This window comes from Sycon ciliatum, chromosome 8, assembly GCF_964019385.1.
Source record: "Sycon ciliatum chromosome 8, ocSycCili1.1, whole genome shotgun sequence".
Lineage (NCBI taxonomy): Eukaryota > Metazoa > Porifera > Calcarea > Leucosolenida > Sycettidae > Sycon > Sycon ciliatum.
This window is the reverse complement of record NC_088650.1, coordinates 4,458,061-4,478,561: the sequence shown is the minus strand read 5'-3', so window position 1 is coordinate 4,478,561 and position 20,501 is coordinate 4,458,061. Positions and strand designations below refer to the sequence as shown.

Genomic DNA, 20,501 nt, shown 5'->3' with positions numbered 1-20,501 from the left:
CTGCTGTTAGATTTCTGTTGAGATTCAGGGCAGATCGTGACATGATGGTGACCCTGATTGGTGACCCATGCATGCACACACATTACACTTGCGGGTGGCCTTGCACTGAGTTGACCGGTGCCCTGTGCGCAAACACACAAAGCAACGCTTCTGTTCAATCAGTTATTCTTTCCGCTGTGCTACTGTTGTGTATTTCGTGCAGCTCTTGTCCAGGTGAGATCTCATACTGCTGGCATTCCAGTTACCATCAGACCGGTTCCTCCTCGTGAACTTGCATGCGCCTGTCACCAGTGCACCTGCAGAATAGTGAGTGACATCTTCTGCTGCAGTACCGCCTGTGTTTGTGCGGCGCAGAAAGGCGTCTTGCATGATAACATAACGCTTCAGTGCTGTTCTGAAGTCGGTCAGTTTCCATTGTGTCCCTGCATCTGAAAAGCCTCGCGATTCTTCGTCGTCAGGTTGCGATTCGTCCAGTTGAATCAGCGTTCGTCATGACCCGTATCTTGGTCACAGCACCCAGTGACGATCTGGTGACATCAGACGGATATAATACACAGGAGACAATTGTGATATTTCTCCGTTGACTCTATTTTATCTGACTTGTCCAAAACCATCGTTGTGAGCCCTTGGGAATACACAGGACAGATAAGATATCAGCAGGAGCATCTCCCCGCTCTGTGTACACAGGTCAGACGCCATGCTTCATGAGTGGGGTCCCATGGAATACAAGGACACAATAGACTTAGTGCAGCTAACGAAATGGATGAACGGACGACGGCCTGAGTGTTCTCCTTCCTCGATGAACACTGACAGTCACCATATACCATGCTTGATGTTTCAAGCACCATCGGCGCAGGCCACGTTTTTCGGCACCGACGATTTGTTTGTCCACCAAAAGTCGAAACAAAGGTTTCTCACTTGAACACTCCGTAGAGCTGCCGCTGGTCACCCTGTTTGATGATGCACCGAACACCATCGGTGCAGGCCGCGTTTTTCGGAACCAGCCATTTGTTCGTTCACCAACAATTGAAATTAATGTTTCTCACTTGAACACTCTGTAGAGCTGTCGCTGTCGTGACAAGGCCGTGCATACTCCATATCTACACGTAGGATGAAGAGTAACAGTTACTGCTGATAATGAAGTTTGCGCTCGTGGACAATACAACGCTGTGTGAAGTAAATTAATTGTGGCTCCACAATCGCTCTGAATGCTAATGTGTGTCCATGGAATACTAAAACACAATAGGCGCGGTGCAGCTAACGCCCAACGTGGATGAAACGGACAACAGCAGCGGCTAGAGCGTTCTCCTTCCTCGGTGAACACTGCTACAAGACATTATGCTTGATGAATGATGATTCACCAAACACCATCGTTGGGGGCCAAGTTTTCCGGCACCAGCGAGTTGTTCGTCCACCAACTGACTTTGAGTCTTTCTTCAACACTTCGTAGAGCAGCCGTGCAAGGCCTTTTCCTTAGCGTTAGGGTAGCGATCCTTCCTAGATGATATCGCTATTCATTGTTACTTTTAAGTTTTTACTACAATGAGTAGTGTTTCTCCGAAAATAAAGTCAGCTGCCATTAGACTAGTACTGCCTAGCTAGGCCTAGCGCCTGGACTTGTAAAAATTGATTTTGCAAGTCTTCAATCATGCATGATTGTTTGCATGTACGCGCTATCCAGCCATGTGGTACGTGGCGCGTGGCGTGAACAGATCTAGATTGCTTGACGTGAAAGGTAGCGAGTCGTACGCGCTCGCGGACGTGTCTGACACGTGAAACGAAAAGATTTTTTTGGCGGGTAGTCGGCAAAAATAATTAATTAAGTGACGGTCCCTTTAGTCCTTCGCCTGGTGCACGCATGTAACTGTTTGTGTAACCATGGTAACGGACTACATGTACTTTGATCTGCGTGCAGTACTTCGTTGTGTTGAAGTCTTTCCGGATCTTCACTGCAGGGGCTCGAGTCTCTCGGTTCGTGTGTCACTGGGTGTCCGCTTGCCCAAGCAGACCATACGCCTGCTGGAAAATCTGATTATTAGATGCTCCCTGTGGCTGCGATTGCTCGCTGCTTGACCCTCACCCCAACACATCACGGTAAGAACTATTCAGGGATCCCAGAGCAATGTTTCTTTTTATCTTTCCTGAACGAACTTTGCGCGGGATTTTCATTCAGCGATCGCTGTCTGCAAGCCTAGGATGCCTAGGATGTGAACAGGGGACTAAGATGATAATAATTATTATAATTATTGTCTCCACTAGGTCAGCATGGGGGCCTGCACCATCGCAGGAGATGGACAATGCATTTTCCGTGCACCATCGCACCCGGTGCTGGATGCACCTTTCCTGTGTCCTGGTAGCAATCGAAGGGAGCGTAAGAAAAGGATATTTGAGGACACCAGGCTGTACTGACCTCCGCCACACCCTAGATGCTCACATCAAAAGCCGGTGAAACGGGGTGTGAACCGTGAGAGCGGTAATGGGCTAGGTAGATCACCCCCCCCCCCCCCCTCCCCCTACCCCACCCCAAAGTGTACGGCGCGCATGTACTAGTAAACGAACGCTGGAAAGTGATAAAGTCATGATTGTACAATCGTAGTTACTAGAATACCGGTATCAGTCATAGCGTGAGTTCACTCACACTTCACTGGAAAAGAGGGGCATGGAAAAAATGTTTTGGATAATGTGCGATTATTATTTTGCTCTCATCATTTAACAAAAGCGACATGGACACTGACTCGTTCTCAAGGCCATGAGTTGGCAAAGCCATCCGTGTGACTTCGACATCATTTTGAGAAAAGCAAACGCCTGTGAATCCTGATAGGTGGCACCAGTATTATGGAAAAGTATTATTGCAAGATCTGTAATGTATGGGAGCCATGTGTTGCTGTACAGTTCTTTTCCATGGAGGGCGCATGTGAAATTTACTTCCATGTACTGTCATGAACATGGAAATCCAGTCGCACGTCTAGCCGCCCGCCCCAGGGCGCCGGCCAACCAGCCGTGGGTAAGCAGGACGAACGCGTACACACATTTATGCGCTGCAGCGCGCAGGTCGCATCGGATCAACATGACTAGACTGTGCACTGCAAGTCTGCATGGAACGTTCTGTACGCGCTGTACGCGCCGACCCCGGTCAATCGACTGGATTTCCATGTCCGCTACAGTACTAGGCACTGCATGCCCAGTGCTGCTAAATGAAATCCAGTCGCGTCAATCACGTTTGCGCCTTGCACCTTTCTTCCCAGCCCGGTGTTCGCTGGTCTTGGGCTGCGCAACGCCCGGCGCGTACTTGACTTGCGCGACTGGATTTCATCGCTGTACTTTGCCATGCATCAACATGTCGCAGGGACCAAAAACACATACAAAACTTGTGAATCGTGGATCACAGTCGCTGATCAGGCGCATGCGCCGGTGCCCTTCAAGGGGGGGGGCGTCCCCGGGAAAATTTCAAAAAATGAAGCAAAATCCTGCATTTTGAGCGAGAAAAAAGGGGAGTTCCGGGCACCCAGGAACCCATACGGGGCACGCGCCTGCTGATTGTCCCTAGTATTACCTGCCGCCCCTGCGCATGGTGTCGCAGAAAGTAATGTTGTTGATTGTGCCTGACGCACATGATCCTGACTAAACATAACTGCATGCATCCGGGCACAAAGAGGTGAACACAAAAATAATAGTTACCAGTACTGGAAAGATGATTTCCACGATAGAACTGTAGCGCATTAATTTTGATTGTATGGATTGGGTTTCGCGTAAAGGATCCCCTGGATAGGCTTGGGCAGAACGGGAGGGGAGGGGGGGGGGGGTGGGGGGTCTTGGAGTTACCTACACAATGTTTACATAATATTGTTCCCCCCCCCCCTTGGGCAGGAGAGGGAAGGGGGGGGGCTACATTGATGTTACCTGCACACTGTTTCCGTGTCAAATACTTGGGCAGAGCGTAGGGGATGCAGGGAGTAAATTACTTTCGATTTTTGCATATCAATTTTGCTTTGCAGAATCGAACTTGACTAGCAATTCGAAAATGTCGCGTAGCAATTGTTTTTAACACTTGACAACATTGACGTTCTGCAGAGCTGATCAGAGTGCCAGCTCAGACCACAGGTACATTGTAACATCTTAGTTGCAAACCTAATCTGGTGCCAGGATGCATAGCTCAACACTTTCGAAGCTCTGTGCATCTATTTCATCCCTAAGAGACACACTGTGCATCATAGGGTACAGTGAAAAATCAATATGCATTGCAGTTTTCTGCGACACATTTCTGAAGTTGCTTCGCACCTCAGAGGAATTGCGTAGCAAACTGCGATGCGATACTGGTTAAATTATTCCCTGACATGTCTTGTTCACCAAACATCTTTCTCAGGGATACATTCCTACGTCCTTGCCAAACCCGACGACCTTTCCGTGACATTGGTGTGGCCATGATAGACGGCCACTGCCGTTCGCCAAATGCGAGAGCTCCAGAAATATTCTTCCGTCCCACTGTTCGAATGAGTCATGTCATCATGGATTAATGGCTTGCTGTTTTCATGTTCTGTTTCCATTATTTGCTACAGTTTAGTGAAGACCACTGGGAAGGTGATTCAAGATACCATCCGGTTACAAGAGGCCATCCACTTGGGAGAGTAAAGTTTTAAAGGGACTTTGCTCCACAATGTGCTGGCAACAAGAAGTAGCTGGTGAGGTCACTTGCTTGTGCAACGCATTACACCTGTACAATGTTCTACTGTGTGAGCATTCACTTGTCACCGCGCATCGTATAATATTACCTTTTACGACCTAAACACGGAACTAGGAAAGGGGTGGTCGACTTACAATTGGGGTCATCTGCCGTTAAACCGGGAAATCAAGGTTCTAAGTAGGGGGCTTTGACTTATAACAGAGATCAACTTAAAAACGGGAAAAAACGGTATGCTCTGCGCTTGGGCCGCACAGTGCTGGGGCGGCCACTTTTCAAATTTCCTTTTTACTAAATCTACACACTATACATGTACTAAATATAGAAAGAAAAGGGGTTTGCCGATGGGAGGGTGGGGGGGGGGGGGGGGGGGGGGGGGAGGGAGAGGGGGCTTGTATACTAAATCGGCGGACGAAACTGTTTCGTTCTTTGTGGATGCATCAGCACAGCGCAGAGAAAATGAGGCTGAACTGGATGAAACTGAAAAGGTCAATTTGTTCAATTTTTCAAAGCCAGATTTTATCCTGGCCCGAACCTACCTTGGCAAATTACTCGAACGAACGAGTCAGTGAGCTCTGCGTAACGCAACCAGAGAATGCACTACCCCACGTGTCTGCCGCTGTGTGTGTGTTTGTGTGTGTGTGTGTGTGTGTATGTGTGTGTGTGCGTGTCTGCATGTGTGTGTGTGTGTGTGTGTGCACGTTTGTGTGTGTGCATGTGTGTGTGTGTGTGTGTGTGTGTGTGTGTGTGTGTGTGAGCACGTACGCGTGTGTAAACCTGCCTCTCATGACATCAGTTGCCACTGTGGCCGGGAGTTTCGCAGTCGCCAGAACCTCACTCGCCGATCGAAGTTCTGTTCTCCGTGACTGAAACACTGTCAGTCCTTGTGTTGTGTTTTAGTGTGTGTGACAGATGGCAAAAACCTAGGGTGCAATTTTTAGATGAAGTAGACTGTGCATGACGTTAGATATTTGTTGCCATACTAGGCAATTTGGGTATACCTCGCTGCCCTGTTCTAGCAGGAATGTGTGCTTCTTTTTTTCATATACTGCTGCAACAGCACCCCGTGCCGCCGAGCCAGATCCATCTCCGATCAGTAAGCCCACAGCAGCTCCGAGGAAGCCGTGTCCTGGTACGTTAACTTTACTTGTCCACCTCATATGCTTTGCATACAGTACTACAGTAAACCCTGTGACTAACGACCACCCCTTGGGGCCAGAGAAAGCGGTCTTTAGTGACAGGTAGTCCTTAGTTAGAAGTTTGCACCGCACAAACATAATAATTATGAATGTGAGACCATCCGTGCCTGGCGAACTGGTCTGTAGTAGCAGGCTGTTCGCTAGCCACGGTGGTCTGTAGTTACAGGTTTTACTGTATTGGGCGACGGAGAACGGAGCGCCGAAGAAAGACCAGCCTAAATGTTCACCAAGCACAGCATACCAATGTACACAAAGTGACTCGACTGGGCATAGACTTGAAAAAGGAATGGTCCAGGCTAGGAGGCTGACCCCCCCCCCCCCCCCCTCCCAGTTCTCTGGCGACCGACAGTACTGTTTGCTCTGAGAACCAGCACTGTGTTAAGGCATTACGTCATCATTCGGGGTGCTTGCATGCAGTGACGGGCCTCACTGCTAAGTCACTGCATTCAAAGCATACTATACATGATTTTACCTTCGCATGACGTCATAGGGAATGACGACGATGCTGTGCTCAAATCCGCTTCTTACGTTTCAGTCAAGGATCTATAGTCACGTCGAAGAGGGGGGGGGGGGGGAGGGAGGGGGGAGGCTTGAGTGTAGTGCTCCAGATACAGTAAAACCTGTAACTAAAGACCACAGTGACTAGCGACCAGCCTGGTACTACAGACCACTTCGCCAGGCACGGACCGTCTCACATTCAGACCGGATGTCCGAATCTTTAAAGTTATGGCGGTATATTCGATTATAAAGCCAGTCTCAGTTATAAAGCCATGGGCTTCATAAATGAAATGACATTTGAAGTATGTTTTGTAAAAATGAAGGAATATGTACTATGCTAACATTCTTACAGCCCAGCAGGAAGTGCGAACAAGCGGGTTTAGATTGAAATTTCTGTGTGGACTTTGACTTTCATGGCATGGCGTAATAGCTGGGTCGTTATATCTAGAATAGCTAGGAAAGTAGCGGTGTTTCGAATATAAGGCCATGGCTTTCAAGGTGCTGACATACGGTATATGGTTGTGCAGTGCAAACCTCTAACTAAGGACCACCTGTCACTAAAAACCGCTTTTCTCTGGCCCCAAGGGGTGGTCGTTAGTCACAGTTTTTACTATAGTAATACATACTGAAGTATACCGTTTGTTTGGCGAACACTGTAAGCATTGCTCGGTCTCAGGACTCGTACTAAAATCCTATGGTCTATTTGATGCAACAATCCAAACCTTTCCTCCAGCGCCACAATTCCAGGTATGACACGTCTCCGGACTGAACAATCACTCATGCCTCGAACTTTGGTGCATTTGAAGAGATTTTCTCTCCTCAAAAATGTAAAAATTTGGTATGTGTGCTGGCACACAGTAATGCGTGAATGGCTATGTTGGACGAACTCGCAGAATTTTTAAAGACAGTATTGCATCAAAAGTATCATGAATTATCGTGTCCGTTCCCGAGGTAACTCACAATGGCCACTAACGTCCAGTAAATCCAGGGGAAATTTTATTTATTTATTTATTTTATTCCAAGCAATACATGGCTGGGTTAGCCAATGACCACTTTGCGTGGCGATTGCAGGGTTTTTATAGCCAACCACGGTTAACTAGGAAAAGAGCGCAACTGGATAATAACTCAAAACGAAACTTTGCCTTCTTTTGAATCCCATCCAGATCCGTTCGAATCGAGCACGTATATCACCACTCTTCAGCCGTGGATTAAGAAGCTGGACCCAACTGCACTTGCAGGGAAATTGCAGGCACTGGATATGTTGACAAGGGACCAGGTGACTGAACTCGACAGGATAAAGAAGAATGATGGAGGACCAGCTCATAATTCTAGGTTGCTGGACATCATTCATGGCGAGGAAATCCACGGATTTGTGAAGCTGTACAAAGCAATCCTAACCATCACAAAGAACATTGACAGGCTAGACCAGATGAAGTCACTCATTCCCGATGAATATTTGTCGCCAGAGTACGCAGCGTTTTCGGCCAGCATGAAGGCGGCAACATATAGAGGTAAGCAATACCTATCACTTACAAGACAAGGGGGGGGGGGGGGGGCGGGGGAAGGCTTGAGTGTGGTGATCAAAACTTTTTTTGCAATACAATGATAACAAGTTTGAAGAAGGGCTGAGGCTTCCTGCAGCTTCATCTGTGAAAAGAATTCGGGTGGACACACCCATTCCCATAGCGCTGCATATCACATCCGAACCAGTTCCGTTATTTTACAACGTTTCGGCACTTGGCCATCATCAGGTAATAACAATGAATACCGTGGAAGCCACACAAGAGCAGTATATACGCAGAGTGTAGCGCCAAAAAAGATGCGAATTATGTCACCTAGTATGACAGAGAGAGAGAAAAAGGCGCAACTAGCACATCACGGAGGAGAAGCAGCAAAAGGTAGCGCGCATTGTGCTCTGTGAATGGCGTTGCACAGAGTGTAGCGCCAAAAAATAAAATGATGCGAGTTATGTCACCTCTATACAGAGGGGGGGGGGGGGGAGAGAGAGAAGGTGCAACTGTGCACATCACGGAGAAGAAGAGCGCGCCGTTGTGCTCTACGAAGTGAGGGTACATGCCAAATAATAATGGTGTTAATTCTAGCACAGGATCTAGGAGGGGAGCACGGAGCCCCATGAGTCAATGCACTATGAGGTTAAAACTTCCATGCCAAACTGTTACCACCAGGGACGCGACGAGGCATCAGGAATAGAATGGTTTTGAGTGACCCGCCTCATATTATAATTATTCAGTGATATTGAAGTAGCAGCAGGGGAAGCTGAGAAAATTCACAACAAATCCCATCCGGTGCTTATGTTCACATGGGGCTTGGCATCACGAATCTCAATCGCCTCGCGCAGTTTTCGACGGGCTCGATCAGGCTCTCTTCCTATTACTTCAACTGCAGAGAATGCACTTTGCCCATAGTTAAGCTTACATCCAGGGTGAGTGGTGCGAAAATGTTGGCCCCATGGCTTGTCGAGTTCCTGGCGTCTTGCCTCACCATTATGTTCTTCCAGGCGAGTTTCCAGAAAGCGGCCAGTCTCACCAACATATTGTTCCGGACATTCTTTGCACTTCAGCTGATATACAACATTCTTCTGCATACATACATCCTGTCCCCCGGATATACACGAGATACATGGCCCCTTTGGGCGACCTCTCTTTTTCGGTTGTAGCGGATTTGCAGCCTTGACACATAGAGGAGGAACGAGGGCGGAGCGACACAATGTGCGCCTCAGGCTACCAGTGTGCTCATATACGACTCTAACCGGAATTTTATACTTTCTGATTGCTTTATTCACTGCTTGATGTACTTTATCTGACTTATATGGAAGCTTTAGAAATGCGCAGCATGGGTTGGCATGGCGACGACGCTTTGGCCTTATGGAGGCAGTGCGTGCCTCTTCAATGATTTTCTCTGGGTAATTGTTCAATCTTAATTGCTCATGAACCATCGTTTCACTTTCTGCACGCATTCTGGTATTCGATGAGAGCCTCTGAGCTCTTAGGAATTGTGACGAAGCAACTGCCAATTTGATATGGTGGGGAACTGCCGAAGTATAATCAATGAGTAGACCACTAGCACATGCCTTCTGGTACAGCTTGTATGCCAGCTTGCCTTCCTGGATCATAATTGTGATATCCATATAATTTATGGAGCCACTCACCTCGCTGAGCTCATATGTGAAGTTGATACTTGGGTGTGCAGAGTTGAAATGCTGCACAAACCGCATCAAGCTCTCTCTGCCGTGGGTCCATAGCAGCAGGATATCGTCGATGTAGCGTTTGTAGAGGAGCGGTACTAACGGAGAATCCTGCAGAAGCCTGGCCTCAACCGTATGCATGAATAGAATCGCAAATGGGGGTGCAAGATTGTTACCCATTGCAACCCCGTCCACTTGGTGATAGATCTGATGGCCGAATCTGAAATAGTTGTGGCTGAGAACAAACAGCAGCAGATTCCGTACCCCGCTCACACTCAGCCCAAACATGTCGATCCGCTGTATTCATTGTTATTACCTGATGATGGCCAAGTGCCGAAACGTTGTAAAATAACGGAACTGGTTCGGATGTGATATGCAGCGCTATGGGAATGGGTGTGTCCACCCGAATTCTTTTCACAATGATAACAAATAAGAATTCGCCCGCCCTCCCCATTTTTTCCGAAAAACAGGACGATCATGAAGTACATGTATTCCCTGGCTTGGTCTAACCTGGGATTCGAACCCGCACTATTGCCCTGCATGCATTCCCCGGTACGCTTCACATACACATTCTTCCAAGTGGCTTCGCGTTATGATCTTGCTGTTGAAGCCCCTATTTGAATAAGGTGGCCAGCTTTCTTTTACAATGATACAGATCAACTATTAACACGAATCAAAGCGTTGTGGACTATGGCTAGCGCCAGATGTTTAAGTAACGTATTTTGCACAGCGGCATAGGTTGCATACATTTCGGCCCTATGCCTACGGACCGCAGTCACCGCACACCGAACAAGTTCGGGCATGATCACTTCTTTTCTCCTGCCGACTGGATACCTGTTCAGCGGTCTCTTGACCTCTCTTATCCCATCTTCTAATCTCTGTGTAGGCACTCTTGCCACACCGTCTGCTCAGAGCTTCAACATTGTCACCCCTGTCATTTTGCTCGTTCTCATAGTCCTCTGTTATTACGGAGCATCAGCAAGTCGAATTTTCGATTCAATTACGCGCGTGTCAAAACGAAAAACAAGTCGAAAATTCGAATGAAAAAGAGGTTCAGCATGCAGCAGCATTTTCGACTCCGCTATTCGAGAGTTCCTTTCGAGCCTGAGAAGTAAACATTTTGAGATGCGCAATGACCGTGGTTGTTGCAAGAGGACATAACTCATGATTATAGTAGCATAGCAATTCGATTTGTTGGACTCGCTTCTCCTCTTTGCTGAAGGTCACCTGGACCGAATGGAGACTCCGGGAGTTGCTGGTGTTTCTCGCGGCCGTTGAGGATGACACAAAGCGACGTAGCCTTCATCCGGTTAAAGCCATTGGCGAACAGATCTCTTTGGCTGATCTCGATGAAGAGACTGTCATCAGCCGATTTCGCTCTAGCAAGGCTCTGCTAGAAAAGTAACAATTGTTTGTGGCTACCTTGGCTAGGTCACGACTTCGCCGTGAACAACTGCTCCGTGTACTGGAGCGCTGTGCAGGAGATTACCGCTCCATCAGTACTGCAGCTCTGTACAACACCACTTCTCTTTACATGGAGTGCGCGAGCTGGACTCGAAACTAATTTTCGGTTCGCGGGCCTTTTACAGTCGAACAAAGCCCTAGTTTCGACTTGTTGAGTGCCTTTCGTGACGATTCTCGAATTTCACTCGAAAATTCGACTTGCTGATGCTCTGTAATGATCTCAACGTTCTACTATTTATACAACCGCGCGCATTAAAACACTGCAATTTATCCGATCCTTACATTCCCGGCCAATTTGCTGCACACCCAAAACGATTCGAACGATAGTGCGAAAATGCAACACCGTAACCTTGATGACCTAATCAAAAATGCATAGCGATGTTATAATTTTTCATTTCTCCAATTTTTTCGAAAACATGACATGGGATTCGAACCGGCACTATCGCCCTAAATTCACTAAAATTATGTGAGTCAGTGTGGTACGTGGAGTTGCGAGAACAGATACTCTGGGCCATTGGAGATTTGCAAAGATGTATCATCAAACTACATGTACTACTGCCGCCTCTCCCACCCCGACCGGCCATGTAACTAGATGGTTAAAGGGGAAGTTAAGGCAAAAATTAAAATTTCACCAGTTGTAGTCTTCGGGGTGCTGAGTCGAATGGTAGTGGTCCGAGGAAGCTGAGACGCTCCCTTCCTACTTGAATCCCAATCGAACTCGCGCACTTCCACTGAAACTGGGTGACTGCGCCCTACTAGATGGGGATTTGTATGCAAAATGTCACTAAAAGCGCCATTTCGTTCTTATAAAAGCACGGATGACCGCGATTGGCCCATGTGTTGTAGTCTTTTAGACGCTGAGTCGACTGGTTTTGGTCCGAAAAGGCTGCGATGCAGCGTTCCTCCTTTATTCCCAATCGAACATGGTTGAACAAGCGGTCACGTGCTCCTGCGTATGCCAGTCACCTGGTCACCGTGCCTGCAGGGTACAACTTACTAGCCTGTTTGACCTCTTTTGGGTGCAGTCCTGTCACTCGAGTTGAACCTTGGTGTGAAAGTTGTCGCCTGCTGGCGTGGCGACCAGTTGATTTGAGCACCAAGGAGCACGTGACCGCTTGTTCAACAATGTTCGATTGGGAATAAAGGAGGAACGCTGCATCGCAGCCTTTTCGGACCAAAACCAGTCGACTCAGCGTCCAAAAGACTACAACATATGGGCCAATCGCGGTCATCCGTGCTTTTATAAGAACGAAATGACGCTTTTAGTGACATTTTGCATACAAATCCCCATCTAGTAGGGCGCAGTCACCCAGTTTCGGTGGAAGTGCGCGAGTTCGATTGGGATTCAAGTAGGAAGGGAGCGTCTGAGCTTTCTCGGACCAAGACCATTCGACTCAGCACCCCGAAGACTACAACTGGTGAAATTTTAATTTTTGACTTAACTTCCCCTTTAATGCGAATGGTCAATGGCTATCTGCGTCTTTCCTCACAACTCCATGTGCAACACTAACTCATATTGCCGCCTTTGTGCTCACGAGGTGTTTGCTACGCTGGAAGTGTATCAGCGCCGTACACTGTACCCCTAGTGATGTTTGGGCCGTTGGAACACCATACACTGTTATGTGTTTTAGTGCTCCTGCAGCACAAACTTCAAGATCCTCTCTGATTGGGGGGGGGGGGGGGGGGGGAGTTATAAGGGGTTTACCCCCCCCCCCCCAAATAATGGTCATAGATCAGGGAGTAACAGTGTGCTTTTTTGAAGATCTATCCAGTGTAAGGTCCCTGCTTGTCCTGTGCTGCGAGCATGCTGCTGCACTGCATACTCTGGTGGAAGCATTGCTTGGAGAGAGAAGGAGAGAGTTGGAGATCGTCCGCGATCGGGGCCCATGAGTTGGGAGACGGATTCCCTCACCAACTGTCCACTCATAACGATGCAGTGTTGTTTGCGAGATCTCCAGAACGTACAGTTCATAGGCAAAGAAGAACAATATGAAAACTGAATACCAAACGGCAACCAAACAACACCAGAGCTCAGTGCAGAAGTAGCACATCAAACTCCAAAGCCATCACCATGCAGGTTCCGCCAAAGCGGATCCGCGAAAGAGGTGGTTTCGCTCGCATTTTTCTCGCGTAGCGAAATCCAAACTTTCCGCCAAAGCGTAACTTACGCCTCCACCGTTGCTGAGGCAACGGCGGAAGCGTAAGGTAAGCTTTGGCGGAACCGCCAAAAAAAGTGCATGTGTGACCGCGGCCTAAATCGGGGAAGGTAACCCTCATCATTCTGCTGAGCTGTGAGTAGGCCAATGAAATGTGTGCTACAGCAGCAAAGGCTGGTCGCTAGTCACAGTTATGAGTATTCTAGTCACAGCGGTCTTTAGTAACCATGGTAACAGCGGTCTTTAGTAACAGGTTTTAATGCACTACTGCCGCCTTTCCTACCCCGTCCGGCCATGTAACTTCTGGTGTGCTGCGAGCATGCTACTGCACTGCATCACCTGGTTTTATTCACTTACTGCGGGACTGCGATCTTGTCTGCTGATGAAGACTCTCACTCTTCGCAGTAGGACACGCGTGATCGCGTGTTCTCCACTTGTGACTCTGGCTATGTCGTAGATCTACTGGAAGCGAAGCAGGATACGAGACTTCCGGAGGTAGAGCTCTGGTGGCTGCAACGGTGTTGTCAGTTGAGCTTGTGTTGAGCCCAGCAAGATCCTTGACGTCTGCAACGCGCCGCTGCTGCGGAGGGTCCGGTGCGAGAAACTCGAGTGGTCCCTGGTCGCTAGCTTGACATTCGATCTCTCTTAGCGAGCTGTTGCAAGTCGGACTAGTCGGAGCCGTGGGAGGAATTCCGCCCTCTGCCTCGTGATCCTCCTGGCTTCGCGGAACTGGCCGTTGCGGGAAGAACACAAGCTGATTGTCTTTCAAGAGATCCACCCGCACTACAAGATTGTAGCACAACGGCATGTCTTCATATTAAAATGCAAAAATCCAATCGCGAAGGCCAGTTAGTTGACACTTGCAGCTCTGCTCCACAACTGAAAATGGCTCGAAGCAACATGGGGATGTGGTTCAACTACATGTACTTCGTCGATGCCCAGCCGCTAAACACGCTAGTCTACATAAACCCGCTACGCCTGGTATGAAGTAACAAGCTTAGGGTTTGGCGGGCTGAGTTCATGAGACAAGCAAAGTAGTTCCATACACTGATACAGCCGCGCGGCCCAGATCCTACTTGCCCTTGCAGCCTGCGTCTCCACTCCGCCGCCTTTTTCCACGAGTAGGCATCCGGCCCGGTACGTCCACATGCGGTCAGTGGCTTTGTGTCGAAAGTCGCCCGCTCAGCAGCGCACGCACAGCGGTGTTCAGGGTCGGCAATGATTGAAAATAAGCAGCCAGTTTGTTCGTAGATCTAGTAGCTCTAGAATGTGATAACATGTATCTGTCCAGGTCAGTATTGCATAGCTGTGTCGAATGAACCAAACCCGCCATGTCGGTAGATCCACAAAGTAAATAGTTAGTTAGTTCAGGCAGATCTTCATGTTGAATCATGGAACTGGTGGCGTGAGAGAGAAAGCAGGAAAATATTCCATTGACATGTCAGTCAACGGCGGAGTCGTCAACGCAGTGGTCGTACATTGTATATTGCGTATGAGGTGTTTTCGTGTACATGTAGATCCCTTCGCCTCATGACTCATGAGCCACATAACAGCCACGGCCTGCAGCCACCAGGCTCCGAAACACATTGACAGCTCCACTCCGCTTTGACGTGCACACTTGCAGTCATCATTTTGACTGGGTCTGTGAATGTCATGCAGAGCTAGCACAGACCCGTGCGAGGCCAGGACAAGCAAAGAGGGCATGCATGACCTGGCCTAGAGTTGCGCTCGTAAGATGCAAACGTGCAAACGACGTCGACATTTATATCTGCGTGTCTGCCAACACGTCTTGCGGTTTTCCTGTTAGAAAAATGCCTCGACCGCGACGCGCGACAGGTAATGATAGTAGTAGTTAATTACAGTGTCAAAGTACAATGTAGATTTACATTATGCTACCTTTCGAAGTATACTACAAACAGAAGCACGATAATTAACATGTCCTGATATCGTGTTCTGTCCCCAATACTAATACCAGTTATCCATGTGCTCATTCAGGAATAATGTATGCAGAAAGGCGGTTGAAGCATCGTTATTGTATTCAATAATTGTTTAATATCAATGGTCAAACGTGTGAGACAACCACATCCCGGAAACCTATCACTGGTATAGTAAATCTACTGGTCTACTGACGTGCAATATTCTACCTGGCCCTGGGATCGCGGCGGAGGGCTACGTGTCGTGCTTGTCGACATTCTCCTCGTGGACTGTCCATTGAGCACTTAGATGGCGTATCGGAATCGCTTTTCCCCATTATGGTGAGCACATTCCGTAAAAGTAGAACTACGAATCGTATCATCAGTACGAAATGCGAGAAAAATGGCATTTGTCAATGTTTTGATCCTTTCACTGCTATTAGTGAGGTTTTGCATTCCGAATTTCGGCTCGGCGTTCTTCGGGCATTTGTCGAACATCAAAATGTCGAATTTTCGCACCAACGTTTGTTTTGCAAGTCGAAAATGATGTGTTTCCATTTCGTGAGCCCCAGCATCAGCAACGTCCTGTCCTGTGCTCCTTTTCTTGCTGATTCCGACAAATTTTGATCGCCTAAAGAGTCGAGGGCCAAACCTGCCTCCTCAGTCGCCTCAGAAAAACCAACTCCATGGCCAAGTCAAATTTTATGCGTATCGCCATAGTCTTTTCAGCCACACAAATGACGGTGAGGACACTCCAGGCGAAAGAGAGTAGACAGGCAGTGGAGAGGAGCAATCAGAGGTAGCTGACGATGCTGATGTCGCCAAAGACGCCTGCGAAGCCATGCCGAGATAAGAAACATCTTTGAATAAATCACGCGCTAGCGCTCTTCAACAAGAAAATTCATCCGAAAAATATGTTCGGCAAAGTGAGCTTTTTCCGAACAATCATGCCGAATCTTCGTGTGCATTTTCGACCTCGCTCCCTCGTGCCGAATCTTTTTGCCGAATTTCGGAATGCAAAACCTCGCTATTTCAAAGACCTTTTTTCGAAAAATCTATGATTACCTGGAAAATGAAGCCAGATGGGAAGAATGCAACGGTAGAGCATTCCACACAAACTTCCGGCACTTGTTATTCGCAGTCAGTAGTTGCAAAGCAGATCATTATTATACCATACAGGGGCGCCGGAAGGTATTTTAGTGTGGTAAAGCCATCTGAAGTACAGTTTACTCGTGGAAGTGTGGTTACTGAGCCAAAAAATGTGGACATTGAAATCCCAGATCAGTGTACTGTATAGCAGGAAATTTTCCGACGGAATTTATTTCCGTACGATTTCGTACACGGCCTCTTTTGTACTAAAATTAATTCCGTACTCAAAATTGTTCATGTGAAACTATGTACACTGTACATGCGTACTGCTTGCGAACACGTGCATTTAGCATGCAGCACTGTCCGAAAATAAAATCCGTATGAAAGGTGTAATTTTGGCTTTGTCCGGAAATATTTCCGTCCGAAAATTTCCTGCCATACAGTATTTTATTGATTTACGGGGTGACTGGGTCCAAAAGTGGTACTGTCAATACCGTAGTGACCATACTGTGTCCGATGCCCCTGCCATAGCACTTATCGGTGGCCATAGCTAGAGTATAGTTACGTAGTAATCATGTGATCGCTGTGCTGAATAAAGGAGTCAAATGTCTCTGTTTGTTGCTTATGTTAGAGTTTTCCGTTGTCTGAGCCTTTAGCATGAAACTCAAAGTACGAGTCATAAACTCAAACACAGATTTCCTGCCACCTTCTGAACACAAATATCATGCTGTCAATCATAGTCAGTCACAGTAAATTCTGCGACTCCTGACTGAGCATAGCGAAAGAGTGCAAAAAACGTATTTTTCACTCACAATTTTTTTTCAAGTAGCTGCTCTTGTTCTGCGCAACTCCATAAAACCTGCCTTCGTGGTCTTTGTTTTCCCTGTTGTAGTTGAAGTTTGTCGTGAATGTGATTGCTCTAGTAAACCATTGCCCCATGTAATGGACCGTTGATCTGTGAGTGAAAAGTGATGTGTTGGAGATTGCAGCACATGCCGGTAATGGTGTTCCAAAGTGTAGTGTGCAGAGAATCTATTATGGAGATCGACCATCCTGCAGATAAATACACTTCCTGGGCTCCTTTTGTTTCTCCACATACCACAGGTTCTGCTACTTCCGATCTTCACAGTATCCCTATCCCTGCTGATAGCAGGAGTATGGATACCGCTGATCATGTGGACAAGCATGTATCCACACCTACTGAGGAGTATGCAGCCAGACAGGATAATTGGAGCGCTGATACTCACACACAAGTGAAAGAATCCCAGGCCGAGCATGGACGGGCGCAATTGTCCGTTCAAGCACTGAAGCAACGGCAAAATATGCTCCAAGCCAGCAAGCAAATGGTTGTTGATGAGTTCGAGCAGTCAACCTGGGCGTTGGAAATCTTGGAGCGGCTGGAGTACCCAGAGCAGCTTGAGAGGAAGCAGATTCCACTCTCACTGGGAGCAGAAAAAATGCTTGACAGCTGGACCAGACTAGAAGCCATTTCTGTCAAAAGTGTAAGCCGCCACTTATGAAATTTTTAGCTATCTGCTATTCCAAGTCCCAAGCCTTAATTTGTGGGTGGTGGCATTGTGGCGTTCCTACAAACGCGCAAAAAACCAACAACTACATGTAGTCCAACTGATCACAGCACGAACCGTAAATTGTTTTCCTTCAAATGTTTCCAACTTTAATAGACAGCATTCAGTTGCATTCCCTGCTTTGTTAGATTTTAAATGGCTGCCGCGTGACAGTGTAGGTAAATTGACTGTGCATTTTCTTTCCCTCGCCCTCTCTTTTAAGCTTAGAAAGTGGCAGCCTTAGGCCATGTAACAATTGTCCCCAATTTAGCCTCCATTCCACCGCCACAGCAATAGATTATGATAGATGGACCCAGCCATATACGGTAGTGTGCGAGCATGAGCCACCGTCTTGTAGTAGCCATCTGAGCCATTTTCTTGTACAACTAAGGGTAGTAACTTGCACGCTAGACATTCCATGCGAATCAATGAGAGCTTTCGAGAAACGGTTACAGACAATGCCGTACTTTCCATACTAGTGGGGCCCATCCCTGATCACTGATTCTTACCAAGGCTAAATTTGGGTCCGACTGTAGGTATGGATGTAGCACTGTGCAATAGTTGCTGTCTTACTCCTAGTATGAAAGTCTCAGTAAAACCATTTACTTCTTTCTCCTTTTCCCTTTTCTCACTTTGTATTTCAGACTGTCGACCATGCCAACATACTTCTTCAACTGATGTCGATGCAAGTCAAAAACTGTCATCCAGCTATCCGTGACCAGGTGACAGCCGAGCTGAAAGAGAGCCTTGCTCACTGGCAGGAAACTGGCCTGGAGCTGAAGAGCAACGTGTCCAAAGACCTCATCAAGCAGCTGTTTCTCGCTCTGGACGGCAAGCAGCCTACTCTAGTCTCGCAACCATGAGTATTTGATGATACGGTCGACGCTGCTTCACTCTCCAAGACAATGTCAACTGTCTTCGGAGCATACCAGAGGGGAGCGCACAGAACAGACCAGCTAGAGAGATCATTCCGTGCGGATCCTAACAAGAAGGCCAGAAAGCCAAATCTCAGGAAGGATAACACATACTACGACTTCAAATGACCGATTTCCATCCTACTTTAAGTAGTCCTACTAGGAAAACATGAACTCCTTGAAGAACACTGACCAATGTGCTGTGTAGCAAATAGGTAGGGACTAGGCTCTGTGCCACTGTCTCTTAATTCATGTCATGTCACGACGGCAAGTAGCGCCAGTAGGTAGGGAATACGCTATGTGCCACAGCTTTGTGTTTTTGACTTGGGTTCACTAACTTTTTTTGTTTGGCATTGACCAGTTTATGGTTTGCATTGCACTGTTTTTGGGTTGCATTTGATACAAACACCGTCTGCATCTTTGACAACACACTTCAAGCTCAATATTTCAAACGTCGCTGTTGGCATAGGGATGCCATTTTTGCAATCATCCGGTGAGATCCGCATCTATTCGACGGTGTAATACTAAAAGCTATAGGTTGTCCGTCTTAAAATGGAAATTTGATTGCAAACTGTCGAAGTGATGGATGCGGGCGCCGCTCTCTCCCAATCAATACGAGCACAGTGATAATGATGATGATGATGATAATGATGATAATTTTGATCCCACCTTCCAACCCGGCAAATATTTTGATTTTGATAAAAACGATAGTAGAAAGCATTAGGCGTGTACCATATCACTGACGTCATCGATGACGTCATAGCGATTTAACCCTAAAAACCGGGGCGTTTTAACCCTATTTTTTTGCGATTTACGGTACATTTTTGCGATTTACGGTAAATTTTTGCGATTTAACATAAAATCGGAGCGTTTTACACATGACGTCATCAATGACGTAATGCGATTTAACCCTAAAAACCGGGGCGTCGGTATACTAATCGATGAGCATCTAACGTTCCGCCCACAAGTAGAAAAGGTGTGTTCAGTGGTCTTCGCTAAACTAGCATGTTTTGCTCATGGCCGTCGCAATTTATCAGCTACAGCTCGGAGAACTTTCTTCTTGTCAATTATACAGTCTACTCTAGAATATGCAAGTAATGCGTATGTGCACTGTTTGAAAACTACCCTATATAACAGGCTTGTAACGGTCAGCCATATTGCGATGAAGAAGGCATTTGGTTTAGATAGAACGATCCCAACTGCATTAGTTTTACAACGGTGTCATCTGTATTCGTTTGAGCAACGAGTTAATTTGGAACTATACGTTTTGGTCTATCGCTGCTTGTCATCAATTACTAGCCCCCTCCTTCAGTCACTGTTTCTCCTGCGTTCAGTTGGCCCGCACACAAATGCTCGTACTCGTGGCCAGGATACAGCTGCCTTAGTATTACCTACTGTACATATTGGGTATGGACTGCGCTCAGTTTCTTTTCTGGCGGCAGGTCGGTGGAACACTCTTCCTCCAAACTGTCGTCAGGCACAATCTGCTGGTACTTTTGCTCACCTCACAAAGATTCACCTAGGGTTCCCTGTAACAAGGCCATGCCTGTTGGGACTCCCCTAGTCAAATAATAAAATAATACTACTACTACTACTACTACGTGCCGCATCTGCGACTCCCCTGCTCACTTGGCCAGTGCATGCCCAGTCCGGAAACAACGGATGCCTTCAGCGCACACCAGGCGATGGGAGACCCCCTCACCTGACGTACTGTCGGAGTTGTGTACATCCAACGCTGAGGCACCGGTCTTTAAAGACTCTCAGCTGGCGAGTACTTCCAGCTCTGCGAGTATGTCCATTGCCACGGAGCCTTCTTCGAA

At 47.4% G+C, this 20,501-nt stretch overlaps 1 protein-coding gene across 2 annotated transcripts; it reads left to right on the top strand.

Moving 5' to 3' along the window:
* The first annotated feature begins 1,937 nt into the window (after positions 1 to 1,937).
* LOC135822914 (uncharacterized) lies at positions 1,938 to 19,485 on the top strand. 2 transcript variants are annotated; one of them, XM_065335752.1, is made up of 6 exons: positions 1,938 to 2,094; positions 4,557 to 4,679; positions 5,739 to 5,810; positions 7,539 to 7,886; positions 17,307 to 17,704; positions 18,412 to 19,475. In XM_065335752.1, exons 2-6 carry the CDS (start codon positions 4,655 to 4,657, stop codon positions 18,628 to 18,630), a joined length of 1,062 nt encoding a protein of 353 aa, XP_065191824.1. In that variant the 5' UTR covers positions 1,938 to 2,094; positions 4,557 to 4,654; the 3' UTR covers positions 18,631 to 19,475. The 2 variants fall into 2 exon arrangements, with proteins under 2 accessions (XP_065191824.1, XP_065191825.1); XM_065335753.1 differs by lacking the exon at positions 1,938 to 2,094 and having other exon boundaries at positions 4,603 to 4,679; positions 18,412 to 19,485.
* The last annotated feature ends 1,016 nt before the right edge of the window (positions 19,486 to 20,501 follow it).